This window comes from Pelodiscus sinensis, chromosome 21 (genome assembly GCF_049634645.1).
Source record: "Pelodiscus sinensis isolate JC-2024 chromosome 21, ASM4963464v1, whole genome shotgun sequence".
Classification (NCBI taxonomy): domain Eukaryota; kingdom Metazoa; phylum Chordata; order Testudines; family Trionychidae; genus Pelodiscus; species Pelodiscus sinensis.
In genome coordinates, this window is record NC_134731.1 from 4587257 (window position 1) to 4610491 (window position 23235).

General features: G+C 50.2%; 1 protein-coding gene across 1 annotated transcript in view; it reads left to right on the top strand.

Moving 5' to 3' along the window:
- Positions 1-15197, top strand: part of VPS53 (VPS53 subunit of GARP complex) — a 112010-nt gene extending 96813 nt beyond the window's left edge. The window contains exons 19-22 of the mRNA XM_075904662.1: positions 2122-2191; positions 8627-8764; positions 10846-10950; positions 11313-15197. Of these exons, the coding sequence (XP_075760777.1) occupies positions 2122-2191; positions 8627-8764; positions 10846-10950; positions 11313-11483 (484 nt within the window). The 3' untranslated portion in view covers positions 11484-15197. The remainder of the gene's footprint in view (positions 1-2121; positions 2192-8626; positions 8765-10845; positions 10951-11312) is intronic.
- Positions 15198-23235: the final 8038 nt, after the last annotated feature.

The window sequence follows — 23235 nt, forward strand, 5'->3', positions numbered from 1 at the left end:
AGCCGTTAAACCCTGTTGCTTGGTCCCAGACGTGGGACAGGAAACATGAGACATGCAGGTGTTAGAAAGGGGCCATGTGAAGGAAACCAAATAAATTACGAATGAACCAAGAGGAGGAAAGCAGGGCAGTAATTAGGTGGCCCTCCCCAACTGCTCATCAAGGTCCAGAGAACTTCCTTGTGCTTGTGCTAACCACTAGGGATTTGAGCGACTAGTTGACTACCTGATAAGCAAATGCTAATCAGATAGTCAACACACTAGTCGACTAGTTGCTTCCCCCCTCCCTCCCCTCGCTGCTTTTTTCAGAAAGAGGCAGCAAGGAGGGGGAGAAGAGGAAGTGCTTCAGCGGCAGTGCCACATGGAGCCCGGGGCCAGACCCTGGGCTCCATGCAGCACTGCCGCTTTGAAACTCTGCGTGCAGATCGGGGGTCCCCAGCTGGCTGGCCTGGGCTGCGCACGGCGTTTCAAAGTGGCAGTGCTGCGTGGCATCTGACACCGGGCTCCCTGTGACATTTCAATGGGGCAGTGCCGCATGGTATCCTGGGACTCCCCCACTGACCCTGGGCTCCATTGCTTTGAAACGCCACGGGGAGCCCGGGGCCAGCAGGGGACTGCTTGAGTATCCTGCTGGCCCCGTGCTCCCTGCAGTGCTTTTGCCTTTGAAGTGTAGCAACAGTCCTGGGGCTGTTGTTACACTTCAAAGGCGGAGGTGCCCTTATTGACTAATAGAATAGCTGATGCAGATTGCATCGTCTATTTGATTAGCCAATTAATCTAAATTTAACAGCTCTACTAGCCACTGAGTGCATCTGGTTTTATTGGTAGCTTTTGCGGGCCAGAGTCAAATTTGTGTGGAGGCCCTTTTTCACCGCTCTGGCAGCGTAACGGGGCCTTGGGATGGGGGATACTGCCAGGGTGGGACAAAGGCAGTGCGACCGGGCGGTGCGTGTCCTGGGTAGCTAGGGTGCTCACAGCTTCAATTGTCAACACACACAAAATTCAGATGTGGCTAAAACGCCAAAACATCCAGACGGTGCATCTTCCGCATACGTTTTATTTTTGATACACTGTGGCACAGACACCACAATGCTGTAACCATGTGTTTTGGATTGGGGCCTGAACCCGCAAGAGCCCTGCTAAGCAAACATGTGAGAAGCATTTTTCACCCTCGATGAGTAGACCCTGATTAATCCCTTCAGCAGTGTCAGGGAGGGGGCGTATGATCCCGAGAATAACTGTCCAGCTGCTGGGAGACCGTCCCCGGGAGCACGGGGCTCCGTAGCATCCCAGGCTGACCAGAACACAGTTAACGTTGATGAGACTTTCCTCCTCAAGAAAGGAAGAAGCTCTGTGTTTCCGTTGTAAAAATCCCCCCCCCCTCCCCTCCCAGCAACATCTAAAATCAAGGTAAAACAGAAACCTGATCCAGAAAACCTGCCTCCTGCCGTGTGTGTCGTTCTGGGGGGCTTGTGCTCAAGCACTGACCCGGGACTCAGAAGAGCTGGATTCAGTTCCCAGCTCTGCTAAAGACTGACCATGTGACATTGGGTAAATCACTTAACCTCTTTCCCTGGCTGTAAAATGGGGTTAATAAAATTCCCTTTCTTCCACCATTTGTCTTCTCTGCATGGGCTGTAAGAACTTTGGGACGGGGGCTTTCTCTCGCTATGTATATGTACTGTTCTTCACGCAGTGGGTTTCAATGGGAATCTCGCAGTACTTCCATAATACAAAACAAGTATTTCTGTTTCCTGTACAGAATAAGTTTTTATTGTAAATAAAGATGCTTCCAGTCCATGAACAGTTATTACCCTGCTGTTTTGATGTTTATTATATAGCATGTTCGCTTACTTAACTGATACCTGGACTGGCACTATTCTATTTGGCTCCATTTTTACAAACATACTGACACATAATATGTAGTTGGCCTCCAAATTAACTTTTAGCTCAGCGTGGTTAAAGAAGAAGAACTACACTTTCCTATTTGGATATTTAACAATGCTATGTGCCCTTGGAGTGTCACCATGGACAACCCTGGTTTATTGTGCACAGTGTTAACTTAGGATAGTCTGGGTATTGAAGTTCAAATATGTGATTTTTTGATACTTTTCTTCTCTGCAGCTCCTTCATCCCCAAGTTCATCAACCATCTCTTCAAGTGCAAACCGATTAGCATGGTGGGCGCAGAGCAGGTGAGAAAAATGAATCACATTCAGCAGCATCCTCTCCGCTTTATGGCGTCTGTGCATTGAATTGCACAGACCTAGGGCGTGTGTTGCTACAGAAATTGGCTGGTAGAGGTTATGCGTTGTCTGAATTTCAATACACATAAGTGTCCAGTGATGATTTTAGGGCTTTATGTTGAGTGATATGACACATTTTGGGGAGTGGTCTAGGCAGCGTGGGCTAGGCTTTGAGCAGGGAAGAGTTTAGGTTCCCGGATTCTGTTTCCAACTCCCCTGCTGCCTCATTGAATGACTTGGGACAAGTCCCTTAATTTCTCAGCATCTGAGATTATCCTTGTGTGAAGTGGGGCGACTGGGACTTACAATACCAGCCTCTCAGTGCTGTGATGATGTCCAATGTTCCTAAAGCACGCGCTGTAGGTGAGTGGTTATTTATGGCTCATGCTACAGTAGGAAGTATAGCAATCTTCATGAAAAAATAAACATGGTTTGTGTATCCAGGACCCTCCCCGGGTAACCCACCCAGCCCACCACCAGCTGTAGTTCTGTCCACCTGCAGTCCTGGGAACACAACCAGAGGACGATGGAAATTGAAGCCTGGAGTTTCTCTGCTGATTAGCCACCCTCATCAAAAGGGTTGGTGCAGAGGCAGCCCAGGTGTGCCTCTCCCCTTCCATCCCCCCCCCCATACGAGGTCCAACACAGCGCTTGAATGGTGCAGTACGCCCGGTGAGGTGACAAATGTCATCATTATTCAGTGTCTGGTCTGGAAGCTGGACTTGATGCAGCATGTACCGTGTGGCAGGTGCTAATTTCACTGAGTTGGCTGCTGTGGCTTTTCCAAATTCAGCCATTTAAAACTGGAGAAGCAGTGGCAGAGCAGCCGCCGCAGGAAGGCAAAGCCTTTTGCCTAATACGTAGTCTAGCGAGGCGCCAGTGCATGTTGCTCCGTCCACCTGGAAACGGAAGCTCAGCTGCAAAAATTGTCTCCTTAACGGGGAGAATTCTGGTCAGGTCCTGAAATTGCCTCCACCCCAAAGGCAGCAGCTACATTCTGAATGATTGGCTCTGCTTCCATGTGCTCAGTACACAGCCAGTATCGTGACGTCCTTATTGCAGGCTGGACCTCCCTCAGCTGGCACCTGGGGACCCCGATCGAGGGGATTTGCCAGCTCCCAGCTCCTGCCCCCTGCTAGGGCTCCTGCCTGGCCGTGGCTCCTGCGGCCGGAGCTTCTGGGCCAGCCCCTGCTACCTTTCAGCCTCAGGGAGCAGAACTCGCCACTATGCCGCCACCCCTCTGCATCCCTCTCTCTTCCTCATGGGCTCCCAGGTGAGTTACTAGCCCCCGTGCTGTGCTTCTGCCCCACGGCCCGACCTTCCTGTACCTGAGCTCTGTGGTCCAGGAACATCCCTGGTCCTGCCGGAACACGGATGTTGCTGGATCAGAGTGTCCCAGTTAAGGGAGGTACGCCCTGTAGTTTAATATGGCTTCTACTCCCCAGATGTGTTGAGGGAAATGAAACCATGAAGATGATTGGCTAGGAATGTTGCATTTTGAGTTGGTTGTTGCTTTGATTGCCGGAAGACTTGTGATGGCGTGAACGTCTGCTGGAGAGCTGCTGTCTTGGTTTCTTTTATTACTAAGGGCAGAATGCATCGGGTTTTTAAGTTTGCCTGCTTTTGAGAGTGAAATCAAATTCTGATAACAACATGGCTGGATTTGTAACAGGGAAACCAGGGCACGAGTTTGTAAAGTTTTCTTACAGTGGGTAGAGCCTGTTTTCTTGGGAACAAGAACTTTCCGTTAATCTTAACTAGAGAGGTGCAGGTGTGTGGATAGTATTCTGGACAAGTCCAGAGAGACTGGCTAATGTTATAGTGGTCTCCCCACCACCTGTGAGTGCTCACTGGGGAGTTGCTTCCAGCGCTTTTGACCAGAGCAGCCTCTTAGGTGCACAGCCCCTGACCTCAGTGCAGGTGTCTGTGGGAGTTGAGGCCTGGTAATGTAAAGGGAAATGTTTCACGAAGAAACAGCCAGGCAACATCTTCTAAACTATGTCCAGGCTCTTACCAATCCAGCAGAAATCTTGGGCTCCGAAGTTGCAGCCAGAGTGAGCCCTGTTGTGCCTAGGTGCTTAGATCAGTTGCGGATGGAACATGCTGTAATGATGGTAGTAAGAAAAGTAATGGAAGTGAAAAAGAAGAGAGACGTTTCTGCCTTTCCTCGGCTTTGTTTCCTAGCTGGTGTGTTCTGCACACCGGCTATTAGAATGTAGACTGTGAAGATACTTGTTTGAGTTCCCTTTTAGAGCGGTTTGGGGAACAAAATGGGAGTTGTTGCTGTGCTCCACCGTGGCTGGCTATGGAGTGTACTGTGGATGTCGTTAAAACACAACTTTTATCAGGCTTCGGGCTAAGAGGTGCAACTCCCAATGGTGCCATTTGTGGTTTTCTAGAAGTACTTGCGGCATTCTCCCCAGTTTTGTCAGCATGTCTCCATTCTGAATACCCAAGTCTGCCCCGGAAAGTCCAGCAGAGCTCACAAGCTGGTTGGGTTCGTCTGATGGGTCTTGGCTTTTTATGAAGCAAACGAATAGCCAGATGGAAGCCTGACGTTGGCCTGGTGGATTGATGCAGCCCCGAGTCAGTGAGAAGGCCTGGTTGGGAAGGGTTTCAGGACAGAGAGGATCGAGGAGTCCTTTTCGATGTGGGGACCTAAGAGCAGTGTGCTGGGGAGTGAGATGGAGGAAGAGTCAGGCGGGCAAGGGAGATCGATCCAGGGTTTTGGGTGCAGAAAGGCATTTGAAGAGAGAAATCATATTTGTTAAGATGTGACTTTAGACGCCTCTATTTTGGGTGCACAGCTTGAGGATCCTTCCAGTGGCCTTGGTTTTCAGAAGATGCTGGACTCCCACACTTTGAAAATTAAGCCCAGTTAATTATGTCTCCGTTTAGAGACCCAGCATCTAAGGCATTCAGACTCATTGGTGGGTTTTAAAAAGCTCAACTTCAATTTTTAATCCACATTCTTCTAACTCGAGTACATGTCTGTCTGTCAGTCTCTTAATTCACATGCTTCTAACACCAGTACATGTCTGTCTGTCAGTCTCTTAATTCACATGCTTCTAACACCAGTACGTGTCTGCCGGTCTCTTTTTTTACTCTTGGGTAATTAAAAGCAGCCAAACTTAAAAAGAATTTGTGCCAGGGTGTAGCCTGAACCACATTTGTTTGCATGAATCCCCAACCCACTTCTGTACAGGTTTTATGATGAAGATGCTCAGGTTGCACATCCCCTGGTCTGAGTGTGTATCCATCCCAAGCTTAAGTAAGTGGCGCCCTGCTCAGGATTCTGATGGGGAATCTCCAAAGTCATCCCAGGTGCTGTATTTTGGGAGAAATATAAGTCAGGTCTCGTGTACGGGAGACCATTGGAGAGCTCATGGCCGTTTTATCATGAGTTGATATTACGCCATGTGTCCTGGATGCTTCCAGAGTGGCCAGTTATATTCTGCCTCTTTCAGACCTGTTTGTGTTTGCAGATAGATGTCTGTTCCCCTCTCTCACACACCCTGGCATGGCACAGAATGGCTGCTGAGCGGAGCGAACCCTTTGGGGTGTTGCTGGGTGAATGATACTGGGGCACTTACAAAAGTCGAGATCTCCAGGTGCTTTACAAGCCCTTTCAGACGCACTGCAGCATTGTCAAGTGCATAAGGATCTTGCAGTTCAGAGAGGGGGAGATTGAAGCACAGAAGTGATTTGTCTAAGCCGGTCACACAGTAGGGCCAATGGCAGGGTCAGGGCTAGCGCTCAGCTCCTGACTCCCGGTTCTTTATCTTCTTTCTTCTCCGGACCGTCCCTAGAGAGCCCCAAAAGAAACAAGCTGCAAATAGCAACTTGAAGGAAGGAAGTTTTCTCAATGTCTCTGACATTTACAGAAACAGGGAACTTTTGACACGTTCCCCTGGATCCGGAAGCGCAACTGACCGGGCAGATCAGGAGAGTTTGCCTTACCTGTGTGTTTGGGGTGCAGCTGTTGGGTCTGTCACCCCGGCTATTGTCTTCATACACCTGTCGGTTGGCTGGGACAGCCCTGCTCTTTGTTTGCAGACAAGGCTTGGGTGGGGTAAGCTTTCAAATGGGAGAACAGTGAACTTCTGGTGTCTTCAAAGCCGCCAACTGGCAGGGAATCAGCAGATGGGGCGCTGAGCAACACGCTTTTGTGAAATGAAACAGGATCTTGTGAAATAAATAAATAAATGAAGGATGTTGCTGAGTTTGTGCAAAGTCTGAGCTCCTGCGGCTTTCCCTAATCAAAAGCAAATGGCTGAAGTGCAACTCCTACTTGCCTTCTATAATAAATGTTAATAGCGACTCACGGTTGTTCCTGGAACTTTCCTGAATAACCATGTGGCTCAAGCGATTAACCCGTTGCCGGCCATGCCTCGGTGTGTCTTGTTTGGATTAGGGATGTTACTGTCTGTGGCCTCAGACTGATTTTTCTGTGGATCAGTGGCGCCCAACCCCCCAAAAAGTTCCCCGCTCCTGGTGTACACTTTTACACCCACATATCCCTAGTTTGGATCGTGGAATAACTGACCCATTTCAGCTCTCTGCTCACTGTGTTGTCTAATGCTGACTGAAGAGCACAGATCTGTTAGCTTTGGATCTACCCTGACTCCATGTAGTTCTGAGTTGTGCTTGTTCTGTTGGGACTGGATTGGCAAAGATATTGAGACACTTAGAGATGCGGATAGGCACTTAATGACGAGGGTGAAAGTGCCTCCTATTGATTTTCGGTGGCAATCAGGTGCCTAATCTTCTCTAGGCACCTTTTGAAAACCCCACGAGGCCCCTATCTGCATCTTTCGTTGTCCAAAGACCTTTGTAAATCTGGGCCTTGGCACAAACGTTACCACAGTGGTGTTGCTTTTTACTGCCACTGCTGATTTCTGAAAGGCAGCATCCCTGCTACGTAACAGTCTCACTCAAATCCAGGGACCAGTACGACGTTTGTGAATGTGGATTTTTGTTGCATGGAACCCAACCCCCACTGCACTGTACACAGACCAGTTCCTCCCTCCCATGCCTCAAGACAGCTGCGGGATAATAATCATAGTGTCACTTTTTTGATTGGTCCACATTTGAGCTGGTGAACCTGCCACGAACGCCCGATAGCCCTGGTAGGGTCACTAAAGTCTGTGGGCTTCGTGCCCTAACACACGTGGCCCTGTTTATTGTAGGGGTGTGTTGCCATGCAGGTCGTGTGGTGGGAGCGCACTTCCGCCTGATTCGAGCCCCTTCGCAGGAATTTGCTTTGTAGCCGGATACCTGGAGTGTGTCCTCTCCCATGGTAACAAATCAAATCGTGCACCACTTCTGTTGAAGTGAAAATACAGCTCAGGTGATTCAGGTCTCTGCTCCGCAGCTGGTCTCCACCCTGCTTTTTCATTCATACCTGGTGCAGTCCTGGAGGATTTAGGGTCATTCCGCTCTGGCTGACAGCACCTTTCCCAGTATGCTGCCTGAAGTGGTGCGAGATGCCAGCTGAGTGAAAATTCCTCTCCTCTGTGCTGAGAGCTGGAGGGAGTCGGTCAGTGCAGTGTGTTAGGTGGGCAGCTGTCAGTGTACGCGCTATCCTGGAGTTGTACAGTTTGGACTTCCCTGGTCCAGCACCCACGGGACCTAACTGGTCCTGGAGAAGGGATTTTTCCAGACCAGGGGAGATCATTTCAGGGCCCCCTCCTGCTGGCTTCCTGGCTCCCCCCCGGCCCAGCTGAGCCAAGTGCTAGCTCATGGCCGCTCCCCAGTCCAGCTGAGCTGCATACTGGCTCCCTGCCCCCCCCTTGGAGCCCAGCTGAACAGGGCACCAGCTCCCCCCTCGTCCCCCGCTGCCCATCTGAGCTGTGTGCTAGCTTCTAGACCCCCACAGCCCTGCAGTGCACCAGGACTCTGATCCCAGTCCTGCTGGACAACAGATGTTGCCGGACCATAGAATCCCAGATTTTAGAGGTGCAACCTGTATTGCGGGTTGAGTGAATGCAGAACAGCTGACAGCATTGCAGGCTGAGAGGCAAAGGTATCACGGTATTATTGAGTTGGTCTGAGTAGCCAGTTAACAGCGTACAAACGGGGGACACTGCTTCACTGTACGCTCCCATGAAAATGTGATTGGAAAATCCACACATTAAGGACCAGATCCTCAGCTGGCGTAAATCATCGTAGCTTCATTAAGGTCCGTGGAGATCTGCTGAGCTACCCAACTAAGAGGTCTGGTCCATCCCAGGGAATCGTTCTTTCTGTGCCAGTTGTGCTGTCAATGCCAAGACATTCTGAGAACTGGAAAGAGTTAAACTTTTCAACTGTTTGGGCTCTAGCTGCTCATGGCGCGTGGTAGCTGGGACCAGGGTAGTAGCAGGGTGTGATTGACTCTTACAGCTGCTGTTGGACACTCACTCTCTGAAGATGGTTCTCTTGGATCTGCCGTCCATTGGGTCCCAGGTGGTGAGGAAGGCTCCTGCCAGCTACACGAAGATAGTGGTGAAAGGCATGACGCGGGCTGAAATGATCCTGAAGGTAACTCTTGAGATTCTTCATTCTGAGTACTGAGTCTGCTTGACCCGGCCTTATTCCCTCAGGCACTTTCAGAAATGCTTCCCCACGTGCTTCCAAGCACTTGCTGCTGTTCACTTTATTTTGAGACTTTCACGCATAGCTGGTTAGTGAGAGCCAACTGGGCCTGGTTTCACCTATTTGCTGCCTAGCCGAACAGCCTGTCCAAACACAGCTCCGTTACCTTGTTGAGCCGGGTCCTCTTTCGCTTTTTGAAGCCTGCGACTGTAAAATCACCCAAGAACAATTTTTGCCATAACAAACCAACGAATGACGTGAAAACACTCTGGCTTGTTGGATCCTTGCATAATGGCTCAGAGTTGAGGTGGAGCTGACAACCAAGATGGGCACAGCACTGCTGAGGGCTGTAACCTCCCACGTGGCCTGTGGGTGGCACCGTCATCTTGGATTCAGAGTTTTAAGGCTGTCGCTTTGTCCTTAACTCTGTGCACGGTGGTGCTGCCTGCTGGCTCTCAACTGCTTTGTTCAACACTTGCCATGCTCGCGGGGTAAGGGCCTGTTCCCCGGTACCAAGGGGCAGCGATGAGACAGGAGGTTACGGGTGAGCTGCCTTCAAACAACCCACCAGGGCAGGAATCCCGGGCTGACTTCATGTAGAGCGTCAGTGGCCTCGTCAGTGGGTAGAATTGGGTAAACCACCTAAAGCCATGGGAACTGGCCTGCGTCAGGCTCCCGTCCAGACCTGGAACTCTGACCGGGGTGCGAGCCTGACCCGGCTTTTCAGTGAAACCCTCCTCCCCCTCAGAGCACGGCGGCTTCATTGGGGACGTGGTGGCGCGCGGGCAGTGCCGCTCAGGAGGGGAATTCACCTTAGCCAGAATCTCCCCCTGCCCTCCAAGCCAGCGCATTGCTGATCCCAACCCATGGCGGCGCCAGTGTCCCCATGTGGCATAGACCTTGTGGTCCCCTAATCAGAGTCTCGGGTAGCTTCCTCAGGCCTCAGAGGGCCTGGCTGTGACATGGAGCAGAAAGCAGGCCCTGGCTGCAGAGCGGTGACCCTGCGCTCTGCTGTCCCGGGGAAAACGACTGCTAGAAGAGCAAAGCTCTGCCGCTGCCGCTGTCTGCTCTGTGCAGTGGAGAGGGAGCCTGGGTGAGTAGCGGTTCAGGCTCGGGTTGAGCTCGTTGATGGGGCAGTCGGGGCTCCCGCTGTGCACTCGCTGCCTGTCCTGAGCTGAGGCTTTCTGGCTCCAGGGCCGTCAGCTGGGTCTTGTCGCAGCCCCACCTTCATAGCTCTTCTCCCTGGGCACGTTCCTCTTTCCGGTGGTATCAGACTCAGGCTTCCCAGCTCAATCAAATGAAATTTCGAGCCCCACCCCACGTGCCTGCCAGCCGGCAAGCTGGGAGGCAGAATCCGGCAGCAGCTTCCACACAAAACGCAGCCCCTGCGGCCTCTCGGATCTGTTCAGCGTCTGAGTAGCAGTTGGCAATTCATAACCCGTCCCTCGCCCCGCCCTGCTCTGAGCTTCACCGTAGCTTGGCTCCTGCTAACGCGCCCGCGCCTTTCTGGAGCCGTGCGCGTGCACGGCCCCCTCCGTTCTTTAGGCGTCTGAGGGTCTGCTGGGCTGCTTAGAGACCACGTGCTGTTCGTTCTGCGGGGACGTCTGTGGGGTGCTCCACTGTAAGACAGCCCAGCTCTGGGCGAAAGGCCCTGTGCTAGGGCCTGCCAGCGAGCCCCGCACAGACTGACAGGGCCTGAGCAGCAGGGTGTCGACCGGAGCTCTCCAGAGCTTTCTCCTGCCGTTTGCAAAGCGGAGTTTGCCGTCACCCCGGGTGGAACTGGAGCAGGACTCTGGCTCCTGTAAAAGGTGCATCGTTTCAGAATCCTCCCCTCTGCTTGGATCTAGTTTAAACTGCAACAGCCCTTCCTCCTTCGCGGATGCCAGCTGCATGGGGACAGTCCAGCCTAATGAATATAAGCTCTGCTCCTGTTGCAGGAGACACTCCGCCGCTCCCATCGATATCGCCGGCGGGTGGGTGGGCTACGTGTTCCTCGCTTGTGTCTGATGCCCCCCCTCTCTCTGCAGGTGGTGATGGCCCCTCACGAGCCCCCCATCGTGTTTGTGGACAATTACATCAAACTCCTCGCTGACTGCAGCACCGACACTTTCCAGAAGATTTTAGACATGAAGGTTAGAACCTGCCCAGCCGAATTCCCGGCCCTGTAATCTAGTCCCTCTCCGGAGAAGCCTGACTGCCCTGGCAAGCAGCCGTCTGCGTGGGGCTTGTGATGCGGGACAAGGCAATTGGCGGGACAGAGGCTGCCTCCTGCTCTGGGGGCTGCTGGTGCTTAATGGCGCTTTGCACGCTGATTGGGGAGCGCAGGCTCAGCCTGCCTCCGCCCGGAACTGTGGGGTGGCCGTCTCCGGCTCTTTCCGGGGGGAGGCTGAGATTTGAACCTGGATCTCCCGTAGCTCTCTTCCGTCAGCCCCTGCCCCCGGCAGCGACGCTCTCCCTGTGTTTTGTGATCCCACTTCCCTTTGTTTCTCAACAGGGCCTCAAGAGAAGCGAGCAAAGCAGCATGTTGGAGCTGTTCCGCCAGAGGCTGCCCGCCCCTCCTTCGGGGGTGGAGAGCACCAGCTCCGTCTCCCTGGCGGCTCCCACGCCCGAGCAGGAGTCCTCGCGCATACGGAAACTGGAGAAGCTCATCAAAAAGAGACTGTAGCAACCTCTGCTGCCCCCCCAGTCCCTTAGGCCAGGTCTTGTGCAGGCTCCCCATTAGCCTACCCTAGGTCACCGAACAAGCGCTGCCGGACACGCACTGGCTTGCTCTAATGGCAAAGCAGCCTGATTTTGGCAAGGGACGAGTGTGTCTCCGAGAGAGATTAGCCGAGTGAGACCCGTCTCACTGGGGCTTCTCCGGGCTCGTGGCTCGGAGGGGGTGCAGTGACTCGGGCTGTGGGCTAGGAAAATGGTTTGACTGGGTTACACCCAAGGGTCGCCTGCTGCTTCCATGATGCTGCTCACTCAGCATCTAGCTGCAGTTCCCCTTTGGGCTCCCTGGGCAGCATGCAGGACTGTCCCCTGGAAGGGACAAGACGCCATGTCCTCCCCATCATGGAGTGTCTTGCCCCAGGACTCCAACGAGCTCCTTGGAAATGCCCCAGACAGGACCCTGCAGCATCTCTCCTGTGTGCCGAGGACAGGAGTGTGGGCTGTAGCTGTCAGTAAACCCGCTGGCGCACCCTCTGTGGGAAGCGGGCAGGGGCGAGATCGCTGCATTCTGCACCTCGGCAAGGCGCTGGCGAAATCGCACCTTCCTGCCGGCCGGCAGCCTCTGGGCCAAACGCCACATCTGCTGCAGCCATCGCCAGCCTCTCCTTATTTTCTCACGTGCGCGAGGCTCCCCCGCCCCCGCCACCCAACACTACCCCCCTCTCCCTCCTCCACAAAGGGCTGTTTATGGAACAAGCCCTTGGAAGCCAAGCATTGAATGAGACCCTCCCACCAGGCTCGTGGCTGCCTGTTTCGTGCCAGCTGGAGGCCAGAAATGTGGGTGTGCCCCTTTGGCACAGCCGCGGCCTGCAGGCAGCGCCACTGGAAATGTTAGTTTTAATTACAGGCCTGCTGCTGCCAGGATTTCGTTGCAGGATGGAACTCTCGCCAGCCCTGAGTGGAAAGGGCCTCGTTCCCCACTCGCTGATGCGGCTGCAGCTTGGAAGGAGCCGCTCCGGATTGGCACCGGCTAGCCGGGCCCACACTCACACAACACAGCTTGTTGTGAAGTAAGCCCCGTTGGAGTCAGCAGCAAGACGCTTGTTGACTTCAGTGGGCGCAGGAGCTGGGGCGAGGGGGTCTAATTGCCAAGAGCTTGTTTGTAAAGTGCTGGTTGTGGTACACGCTTGCCTGAGAAGCCTTCATTTAGTGCCACAATCACTTCATTGTTGTCATCACTGGATTTCTTCCCACCCCACCCCCCATCCTGCCTCATAACCTCTCCAGAGTCAGACCCGTCGGTGATACAAGGCCACAGGGATTTTGGTGGCTGGAGAATTCATGTGCAACTTCTTTACTGTAATCCCTGCTTCCCTGCTCCTTCTGCAGGAGGTCTGTGCGTGCAGTTTGTGTCAGGTGAGGCGTCACTGCAGCAGGCTAGCGATCATCGCGGGAGAATCCACGGCACATCTGGCTCACTTTTCATGGTTGTATTTATTCGGGGGCAGCTGGAGATACAGGTTTGGTAGTGTTTGCAGCCACTGTTGAGGGATATGTAGCGCACATGAGACAGGAGGGAGAGGGATCAAATCCACATTTATTTTAACCAAACTCATCATATGCAAAATCTGTGTATAAAATTAAAAAGGCTGCAAAGTTTGAGACACTCTGGGGTGGGGGAGGGGCTGCTACGGCTGAAAATCTGCCCTGACGCTATCTTCACATTCACCTTTTGGCACTGTTCTGTCCCCCTGCTCTCTCCTGTGTGCAGTAATTGACCCTTTCTTCAGCGTCTGTCCTGATATGGGGTTTCCCTAGGATCTCATCCCTGGGTTATGGCTTCCATGTCCACAGCTGAGGACACCGGTAGTAGCCAGTGTCTGGGTGGACGTCCTGTTGCAAGCGGAATAGAGATGTGTTAAAAGCTAGAGGTAACGAGCCAACCTGGAAACAAAACACCCATCTCTGGTCTTAGAGCTGCACCCACTTCCGGTCAAATATCTGATAACGGCTGTAATACATGCCACATCCTGCACTACCGGGTCTCCTTTACTAGTCGCTCCTTTGCTGGGCTGTACATGAGGATAACTATTCAGGGTACTGAGCAATTAACACACCCCTGTTCCTCCGCGAGAGGCCTTTATTGGTGTCTACGTCTTGAACGAGTCAAATATTCATTCTCCATCCCTTTGCCCTACGTTGCTCGTGTCCAGCCTGGGGGAAGGGAAGTGGCAGAAGTGCCAGCTCCTCCATAGCTAACTCATTCCCCACATTCGGTGTCTGGGGGGACCCTGTTCCTGTTGTAGGTTGTTAAAGGTGGAATCTGATGTGGATGCTTTGGAAAAGGTTCCATGACGTTCCTTCACTTCCTTGGTGCATCCCAGGGCGTCGCTCTCGTCTGATCGGATGCCAGCTTTGACTGAGAAGTTACATTGGCAAATGAGCTACGACGCCTACGTTTGCTAAAGTCATTGGTGGTTTTGGGATTTCTGGCTGGAGACCCCTTTAGGGGGCCGGATTTTCAGAAGTTCGATGTTTAATGCTTTGGAAAAATCAGGCCCTGTTAAGGTGACTTGAGTCGAGCACCCAGTGGAGGCGCCAGTGTTTTCCCTGATCAGCCCTGTGTGGGTGAGATTGTAGATTGTGCCTGGACACGTAAAGTGCAATGGTCCTTTTTTTCCAAGGCTGATAAATCAGCTTGGGTCCAAATAGTTCCTGAGCTGACAGAGGGATTGCATTAGAATTGGTTACTCAACACGCAGCCATTTGTATCTGACCAGGGCTCTTAAAATAAGAAGTGATGCTGATAGTTGAGATATTGTAAGACCTACGTTAACCTGGTCTGCCCCAGGAAATCTTCACAAAAAACTACCACTGAAACTGTCTCACATGGAGAGCTGGTGTTAGAAAGCTGGGAGCAGAGGCAGCTGAATATACACACCTACGGGGTCCTGAAACAGTGTTAGCAGTTGTGGATGTTTTGGTAACTTGGCTAAAAGGGGGTAGGGTAACAGTGTCCTATTCTAGCTTATCAGAAAGCTGTCATTGGATCACAGACTGTTTCTGACCCTTCAGCTAGTTTTAGAACCTGCATTTGCAGGGAGCGGTGTTTGCGCTTGATACAGATCAGTTTACAGAAGACTACGCAAGAAAAGAAGGTGTGTGTACTGCCTTTCCTGAAAAAAATCAGATCCAACGTGGGTTATTATTAATTACTACCAAATACAGTAGCCAAGCCCCATGGGAATGCAGGGCGCTTGCATAGATTCATTATCTACATGCTGGCCTAGTAACCTCACATTAGATTGATTTCCCCTCCCCCTCTCAATTTAAAAATTGGGTCCATGTTATAAATAGACTGTGTGTGGGTGAAATCTAAACTATTTCCTTATTTCTTTCCCCCAGAAGGCTCCTAAACTACTACTGTTTGCCACTTGGAATTCTAGGAGGAATGTTTGCAAAAATTAAAAAAAAAAAATGGAAGAATGTTAGAAGCTCAGGTGCATTGAATTGTTCCCTATAACGTTTTCTTGTTCTTGTGTATTTACCAGACTGGGTGCTTCTGAAAGCATGTGTGTCACATGGCTGAGTTGTACATTTTCTGAGGATAAAGGAATTGTGTTTCTGTATAAAACTTCTTTTTAAGTTTTCTGTCCAGGAAGTGATTTCTTGCTGTATATTGGAGTGTGACACTAAAACTAATTAAATCATTATTAACAACCTCCTCTAGCCTGTGTTCTGAAGCAATGTATATAGAAGAGACTGGATCTCGAGATGGGGACGCCCCGTCTCTTGGCTTTTGGGGGCAGGAAATCTGAAAGCTGCGAGTACACATGCCCAAACACACATCTGCACTGCCTAGAAGGCAGCTTTGGGCTGAGGGCATTTTGATTATAGAATAATTTTATGTCCCTATCTGTGTATCACCACCGAGCGTTACCTGATTGGTTTTAAAATCCTCTTGCATGCTGCTCAGGGTATAGTGTGACATGTACTGGCCTCATAAACTTTGACAATCCTTTTCTTCCCCTCCACAGACGGTTTTCCCCTCCTGTTAACTTTCCATCACCTTGCAGATGTCTGTAGCTCCAGCAAAGTGACCTTTTGCAGATAGCAATTTGTATTTGTAGTAGCACAACCAGGGGAATCTGCCCTGCCCGGCCATATGGGAGGCAGTCCTGGAAAGTTAAACTTGCGTTAGTCAATAATTCGATGATTTGTAACATCTCTACTGCTTACCTTGTGGAAAAGACTTCTCTGGAAACCTCCTGTTACATGTATTGATAATGAAGAGTTGGTGACTTTCAGAATACAGTAGATATTATTTTATATCTTTTGCTCTGAGAGTCAGTGGATCATTTCTCTTTCCAGTATGTTTCCCCGTGCCCCTTCCTCCATCAAGTGATCAGGTGTAAATGTGCATGGTGAGCTGCCTCTTGCACCACATTTGCAGTGATGAATATGACTAGCTGGGTTATATCACATGAGTCGTATTGTGTTTCTCCTGACTGCGGGTTGGGAGGGGTCACAGAGGTGTTACTGTCAACAGGCAATTTAAGACAGGTTGGTTCTTTAACATGCTGTACTTAAATTAGCTGAAATGTTTAATCTCCTGTTATGTCAAAAGTTGTTTGAACAAAACACATTCCTCAGTGTGTGAGTGTTACAGGTGGGGCTGGGAGCATCATCTGTTGGCTATTATTAAGGTTGCTAACACTTCCCATTATAAGACCCAGTTTTCAAGCTAAATATGAGTCAACCTTGTGACACTGTTGCCAAAAAAAAAGAGCAGGCAACGTTCTGGGATGTAGTAGCAGGAGTGTCGTGAGCTAGACATGAGAACTCATTCTTCCCCTCTACTCTGCGCTGATTAGGCCTTAGCTGGAGTACTGCGTCCAGTTCTGGGCACCGCATTTCAAGAAAGATGTGGAGAAATTGGTGAAGGTCCAGAGAAGAGCCACACAAATGATTAAAAGCTTAGAAAACATGATTTACGAGGAAAGACTGAAAGACCTGGGTTTGTTTAGTCTGCAAAAGATAAGATAGAGGGGACATGATAGCTTTCAAGTGTCTAAATAAATGGTTGTTACAACCAGAAGGAAGACATATTACTCTCCTTAACTGCTAATGATAGTACAAGGAGCAATGGGCTTACATTGCAGCAAGTGAGGTTTAGGTTGAACTGGCAGGGCGGTTAAGCACTAGAATAAATTGCATAGGGAGGTTGTGGAATCTCCATCACTGGAGATACTTAAGAGCAGGTTAGACAGACACCTGTTGGGGATGATCTAGAGCAGTGTTTCTCAACCTTTTTTTATAAAGTACCCCTTTAAAAAAAATGGTAAGTACCCCCAGTACCTTCAGTTTTCAGACAATTTTTTTTCTACCATTGCAACACATTTGTTTAAACAATCGTAGCCGGGTGAGCAGTGACATTTTTGGGTGTAAAAAGTACAAAAATAATAAAGCGCTGTAAAACTTAAAACAGAAGTTCAGTTTTCTCCAAATTTCAGTTGTTGACGTACCCCCCAGACTTCTCTCGAGTACCCCAAGGGTACTCATACCACTGGTTGAGAGACACTGATCTAGATGATGCTTGGTCCTGCATGAGGGCAGGAACTGGACTTGATGACCTCTTGAGGTTCCTTCCGGTTGTATTCCTTATACCATTGCCAAAGCCTGTCTCTTTGGGCTGAAAATTTCCATGCCAGGTGTGTGCCGCACCATTGCTCTGCTCTCAGCAAATGTTTATGAAAGCCATCAAGTGCCCTATATCTCTCAATGCTGTTCCAAATAGAGGATGACATCCTACAATTGCTAGTAGATCTGTGAGGTGGATCTAAAGGTTTTGATGTAATACTATATAGTGTGTTTCTCTTTCTTCAGTTGGCTTTTTTTAAAAATCTAGGAAGTTGCACACCAGAAAACAAAACATTTAAATAGCATTAAGGTTGCAAAGTCAAACACTCAAAAGTTAGGAAATGTCAGGACTATTTTTTCCTCTGTGTAACCTTAATTCAGCACTGTGGTGTGCAGTATGATATAGTCTTCCATTACCTGATCACTTACTGTTTTTGCCCCAGACAATCTCAATTCTGGCATTTCCTAACTTTTGAGTGCTTGGCTTTGCAACCTTAACATTGTTTGTATGTAGTTGTATGTGCAATTGTTGTGTTGTGGTAGCCATTTGGCTTTTACACACTGCAGAACGTAAGCAGCAACCCTCCCTGTGTGTCTGTTTTCTAAGACAGACTCTCCTGATGGCAGGTGGGGGGACCATGTTTCCTTGTTCCGTTGGCTGGTTTGTTACCTCATCAGGCTGCAAATAAGAAATTCTGCTTCTGTTGATTTAGTTCTGCCCAAACCACTCTGAAACCCGGATTCTCACACAGACAGTGACCTACCATGAAACTGACGAATCTGCTACTGCACGAGAGGACGTGGACTGGTTCAAAATCGTTCTTTGTTTTGTCTTGTGTTGGGATGCTCTTACGCAGTGTCACCTCGTAGGCAGTGGTGGGCCACATGCAGCCCATTGCGGTTCCACGTGTGGCTCGCTAGGCTTTGTATTTACTGTTTCTCACATGCGGGGTTGCCAGATCCACTGTTTTCCATCCGTGTAGTTCTCCTCCGACTGGTATTACGAAAGGGACATGTGCTTAAAGCCAGGACAGGTGAAGTGAGGTGCACACTAATTGCAAGCAACGTTGGTTTCTTCAAGTGCCCCTTGAAGGATACAGTTAATAAAAGGAGTTGTACTTCTTATCGAGGGCAGGAAATACAGAGGTGAAACAGAAAATGCAGCAAACGTTTCTGTTAATTGTACCAAACCCTTTGCTTGTTTTCAGCTTTATTGTCAACAGAATTCACCGTTTCCTGCCTGCTGGTAATGCTTAGCCCTACAGGGCGCTTCACGGATGTTAACTGAGCCTCCCAGGCACCAGTCCGAGGTAGGTAAATGTTATGTCCATTTTACAGGTGGGGAAGCAGAGGTACAAAGATCTTGTGACCTGTTCAGAGCCACACAGCGAGTCAGCGTAACCACCAGGATTAGAATAGAGGAGTTCGTGGCTCCTGGCCCCAGGCTCGGATATCACTATGCCACGGTGCTTTCTTTATGTTGGTTATCAAGGGGCCACCGTAGGCAGCAAACAGAAGGGAACCCAGTGGGTGCTGTGAAGAACTAGATCCAATTGCTAAGAGGAAGAGTGAGCCACGTGCTAGAATCCCAGCTGCTGCCAGAAACTCTGGGTGGCAGAGGACTGCATCTTCCAGCAATGAGTTCAAAGTGTTGGCAAGGTGTGTCAGACGGATTTCTTCCGTTTGCAGCAGAGGGAACTGCTAGAAACTGATCAGGACTTCTAAGAACCCAAGTTACCTGCGGTTGATGTTCATAAATGCAGTCTGTATCCCAGGGGAACAAACGTGCACGGAGCACGTGTTAAATCACCTGCCTTGAGGTTTGACCGAGTGAGTGTCTAGCACGTTGCGTTCTTGCAGCCCGTGTTGGAGGTGGGAGAAGCCTGGAGGTTTCCCATTGTTTGGGAATGATTTTTCCATCATCATCAAACAACTCAGATTGTTCCTGGGTTGTTTTTCCCCCTTCTCATTTATTTCTGCTCTGGACCAACATCAGTGTAACTATTGTGTGAATACTGATTGAGCACACAAAGCTGGGCCTGCGTGGAAAGGGTCCTGGTAAGTTACTTGTATCCTGGATCCATGGTGGCATGAGGAAGCAAATGAGGTAGACAGACAAGCTGTGACTTACACTGTGGCAAAGGTTTTCAGAAGAGACTGATGATTTGGGTGCCTGCCTTGAGATGCCTTAAAGGGGCCAGGCTTTCGGGAGGGGCTGAGAATACGGGCTCCTCTTAGGGGTCTCTAGTCTCTTCTGAAAATAATATCCTTCCCGTCTTACATGGAGTCCCGGAGCATTTGGGACACGCAGTGGAACTGCGTACTGCACCCGAGGTCTCGCAAGGCTCTTCTCCTTGGTTGAAGTCGAACAGTAACTGGGTGCTGTATCCCATCAGCTCTCACGACTTCATCTCGGTGGGCGGGGTCAGCACCTGGAGGGGAACCATTCAAAGAAAACCCAAGGCACTGGGTGAAGGAAGGGGGAGGGGTTTACATGTGCTCTGAGTCTACCCTGAATCCAGACCCCCTATAACACGTTGGTGTCTTTCAGATGAGGGGTCAAATCTGGCGACTTGTGGGTTATTAAAGTTCCCTTGATGCTTTTTATAAGAGGGGTCTTAACTTCCATTGGCAGGGTTTGATGTTCTTTACCTTCTGTCCCATGTTGGTGCGTAACATTGGTGCACACTGTCAAACAGTTGCCACGTTTCAGTGGTAGGTGAATGGTCTCCCTATGCCCCTTTGAGACGTGTTCTGGGATCCTTCAGAGTAAAAGGTGCGATATAAACATGAGACTCTGGTTCCTGCTTTATCTCCGACTTAGCTCTTTGTGGAAGTATTGGCCTCCACTGAATGGACCCACGTTCTACATGAAATAAAGCCGACCTCTCTCGACCATTTCAGCAGGCTGTAAACTCCGATTTTTGATAGTGGAAATCCAGCTTCCTCTCACCCCCATTAAATGTTTCTAACTACATTATCGGCTGAGTGTCCTCTGATCTGAGCAGCTTGGCGGCAGCTCTGAAATAGTAATTGTGTTAGCTTGGAAATGGCTTCATGAGCCTTTTTCTCATTTCATAAAGGGCTTTTGATGGGCGATTTGGAAGGAAAAGGTGATTTGCTGTCCCAGTGTTAGAGACACGAACATGTCCTGCTGAGGGTGTATTTAAAACAAAAGCAACAAAACACCTGTCCGGCACTTCAGCTTTGTCCCTGCTGATTTGAACCAGGTTTTGAATGTACTTTTTTAATGCACGTTTTTCAGGCAAGACCAGCAACCTAATCACATTTCTTCAAAGGAATGTAAATTCCTTAAGGAAGTAGCCGGAGTTCCCGGCAGTACTTAGCTGCAAACCACAGACGCCTCTGGCTGAAGGCTCTGTTCTGCTTTTAATTTGGGGTAGTAGAGGAATTCTTTTGAAGCGTTTGGGTTCTCTTGGGCCGGGCCTGTCAGGCTAGATTGTGTGTTACTGTACAGCAACGTGTTTGCTTTGGCTGCCAGCAAAGCTTTTCTTTCCCCCACAGGAGTCTTTCCCCCATTGAATCTGATGATGCGGCATGAGTATTTATTAAGGATTTTCTGAAGACCATTTCATTAGCCTTCCTAGCATGGCAGGAGTTTGGAGACCTTTCCCTCTAGTCCTTTGCCCCTTGCCACTCTCATCAACTCTGCCTCGGTAGCAGTGGCCCTCCAGAAATCCAATTGATGGGACAAGTGCTATTTATATGAGGCAAAATTGTAAGTGGAAGTTTGCCTTGGAAAGGACTGTGGCTTGCATGCAAAGTTGCATCACTGTAATCAAAAGATGCCTTTAAACTGAATTAGTGCTAGTTTGGTGTAGACTCTCACATCAGTTTGAACCTGGTTTATATTGACTTAGCCTGCACTTGTAGATGTAGAGGGGTAGGCTAAGCTGCTAGACAAAATATATGTAAGATAAGTAGAGCCCTGTGCGGATGCAAAATTGGCATCTGCAAAAATGATTTGTGGATATCTGCACAAATGATCTGTCAATATCTGCATCCCGTTCTATGCAGATATGAAACCAGTAGTTCTAGATTTGCAGGGCTCTAAACCTAATCTGATGCAAACCCCTGTGTGGGCATTCTTATTTAAATCATTTTAAAATAGCACCTTTAAGGCCTGGCCTACCCCTAAAACTTGGGTCGACTTCACTGCGTCACTCAGGGCTGTGAAATGTTCACACCGAGTCACCTAACTCCTGCTATAAATGGAAGAATTCCATCAGCCTTGCTACCTTGTCCCAGACAGGCAGATTAACGACAGTGAGAGAGAGAGAAAAAATCTGTCAATGTAGGAAATGTCTCGCGATTGGGCTACCGCAGCCCTGGAGCTGGGCTCCTGTAGTGTAGATACACCCAACGGTAAACCCATGCAACGTCTGTGTGCAGACAAAGCCCTGTTGTGCCCTGATCCCACAAACCCTTAATGCATGTGCCCAACATCACACACGTGACCCCAGCAGCCTGAATAAGGCACTCTGCTTTTAGACTCTGGGCACGTGTACTGCTGTCTACTCTGACTAAACCAGAGGGACATTGCTGGGAACAGGAGAGGGCTTGGAGACTGCTGAAAATAAAGGAAATCATAATCCACTTAACTGCTTATATGACAAGGAGTCCTGTGGCACCTTATAGACTAACAGATGTATCGGAGCATAAGCTTTCGTGGGCAAAGACCCACTTCGTCAGATGCATGGAGTGGAGAGCTTACGCTCCAATACATGTTAGTCTACAAGGTGCCCCAGGACTCTTTGTTGCTTTTGTGGATCCAGCCTAACACAGCTACTCCCCTGATACTTAACTGCTTATAAACACTCCCACCGCCCCCAACTGCAATATGTAGCCAGAGCGGCAGTTCTAGCTGCATCGTCCCCTTCCCCTCCTAAGCAGAGACAAGTGGGAGCTTCGAAATCTCTGACTTGGGCTATTACCCTGCAGTCAGTTTGGTGAACGGTGGCTGCTTAGAACGTCCCCGTGTGCTAGGGCATGAGAACAACAAACCCAGCTGGGGGGTTGCTGCTCAGAACGACCTGGGCTGGTGGTTTCAGTCACAGCTGGAACATGCCAGCTGCTCAGGGCCCTGTTTTTTCAAATTTCTGTTGTGGGTGCTGAGATTTTTCTCAAAGGTGAATGTCAACTGTTTAGAGCTGGAACCCCCCACTGGGCCTCTGTTTTATGATCTGCTCTGCATTTAAAAATGGGGTGACGCCACAGATAAATACCACCTTGGCAGTTCTAGTTCCTGCTTGCTTATGGTCTCTGTAAGTAGGCTGCTCCCCCGCAGTCACCGGATCTGAAATATATGGCCTAATGAGTGCCCGCCTGTTTGCTTTAATAACTAAACCCACTTCCAAGCTGTGATAAACCCATGGGTGTGACTTTGAACAGGGACAAGGTGGAAGGGTGTCACTCAGGTTTAGAAGTGTGACTCAGCCCTCTGTTGGGGGGTGCAGGATCTGCACCTAGGCCTGGTGCAACAGGAGTGGTTGTAAAATGAGAGGATGTGACGGTGGTGACAGCCAGCATAAATTATCCAGGGTGCTTGTGGCCAGTAGCAAACCACTGAGGTAGGGAGTGCTTGGCTGTCAGCATGCAGCTGCAGTGATGTGGGGGCCACCAGCCCCTTGGCTCCCTGCTTGGCCACTGGCAGAAAGCCCCTTTGTTTCCCCCTGATGTGTAACCCTCTGTGGTCCCGGTACTTTCCCGCAGGCAGGCAGAAAGGTTCGTGGGGAAGGCTGGGTAGGGCTGGTTGGCTGCTGTAGACAGGACCAGCCTTCCCTCTTACCCCTCTTCATAGCAAAAGCCAGGGCAGACTCAGGGAGCTGTACTGACAGGTAGCTGATCAGCACAGGCTTCCCGCTTGCCCTCAATTTGCTCTCGCTCCCAGGCCAGCTCTCCCGAAGTACGGACGCGGGGAGACGCCCTCGGTGAAATCCCACTTCCAGTGAAGTCACAGGCAGCTGGGCCATTGATTTCACTCACTAAAGTCCTTGCCCCCTGAATCTCTGCCACCCCGAGCCCCTCCTCCGCTGCGCCCCAGAGCCGGCTGCTCTCAGCTGGGCGCCAAAGGGCCGCGGCCAGGGCAGAGCTGGCTGCTG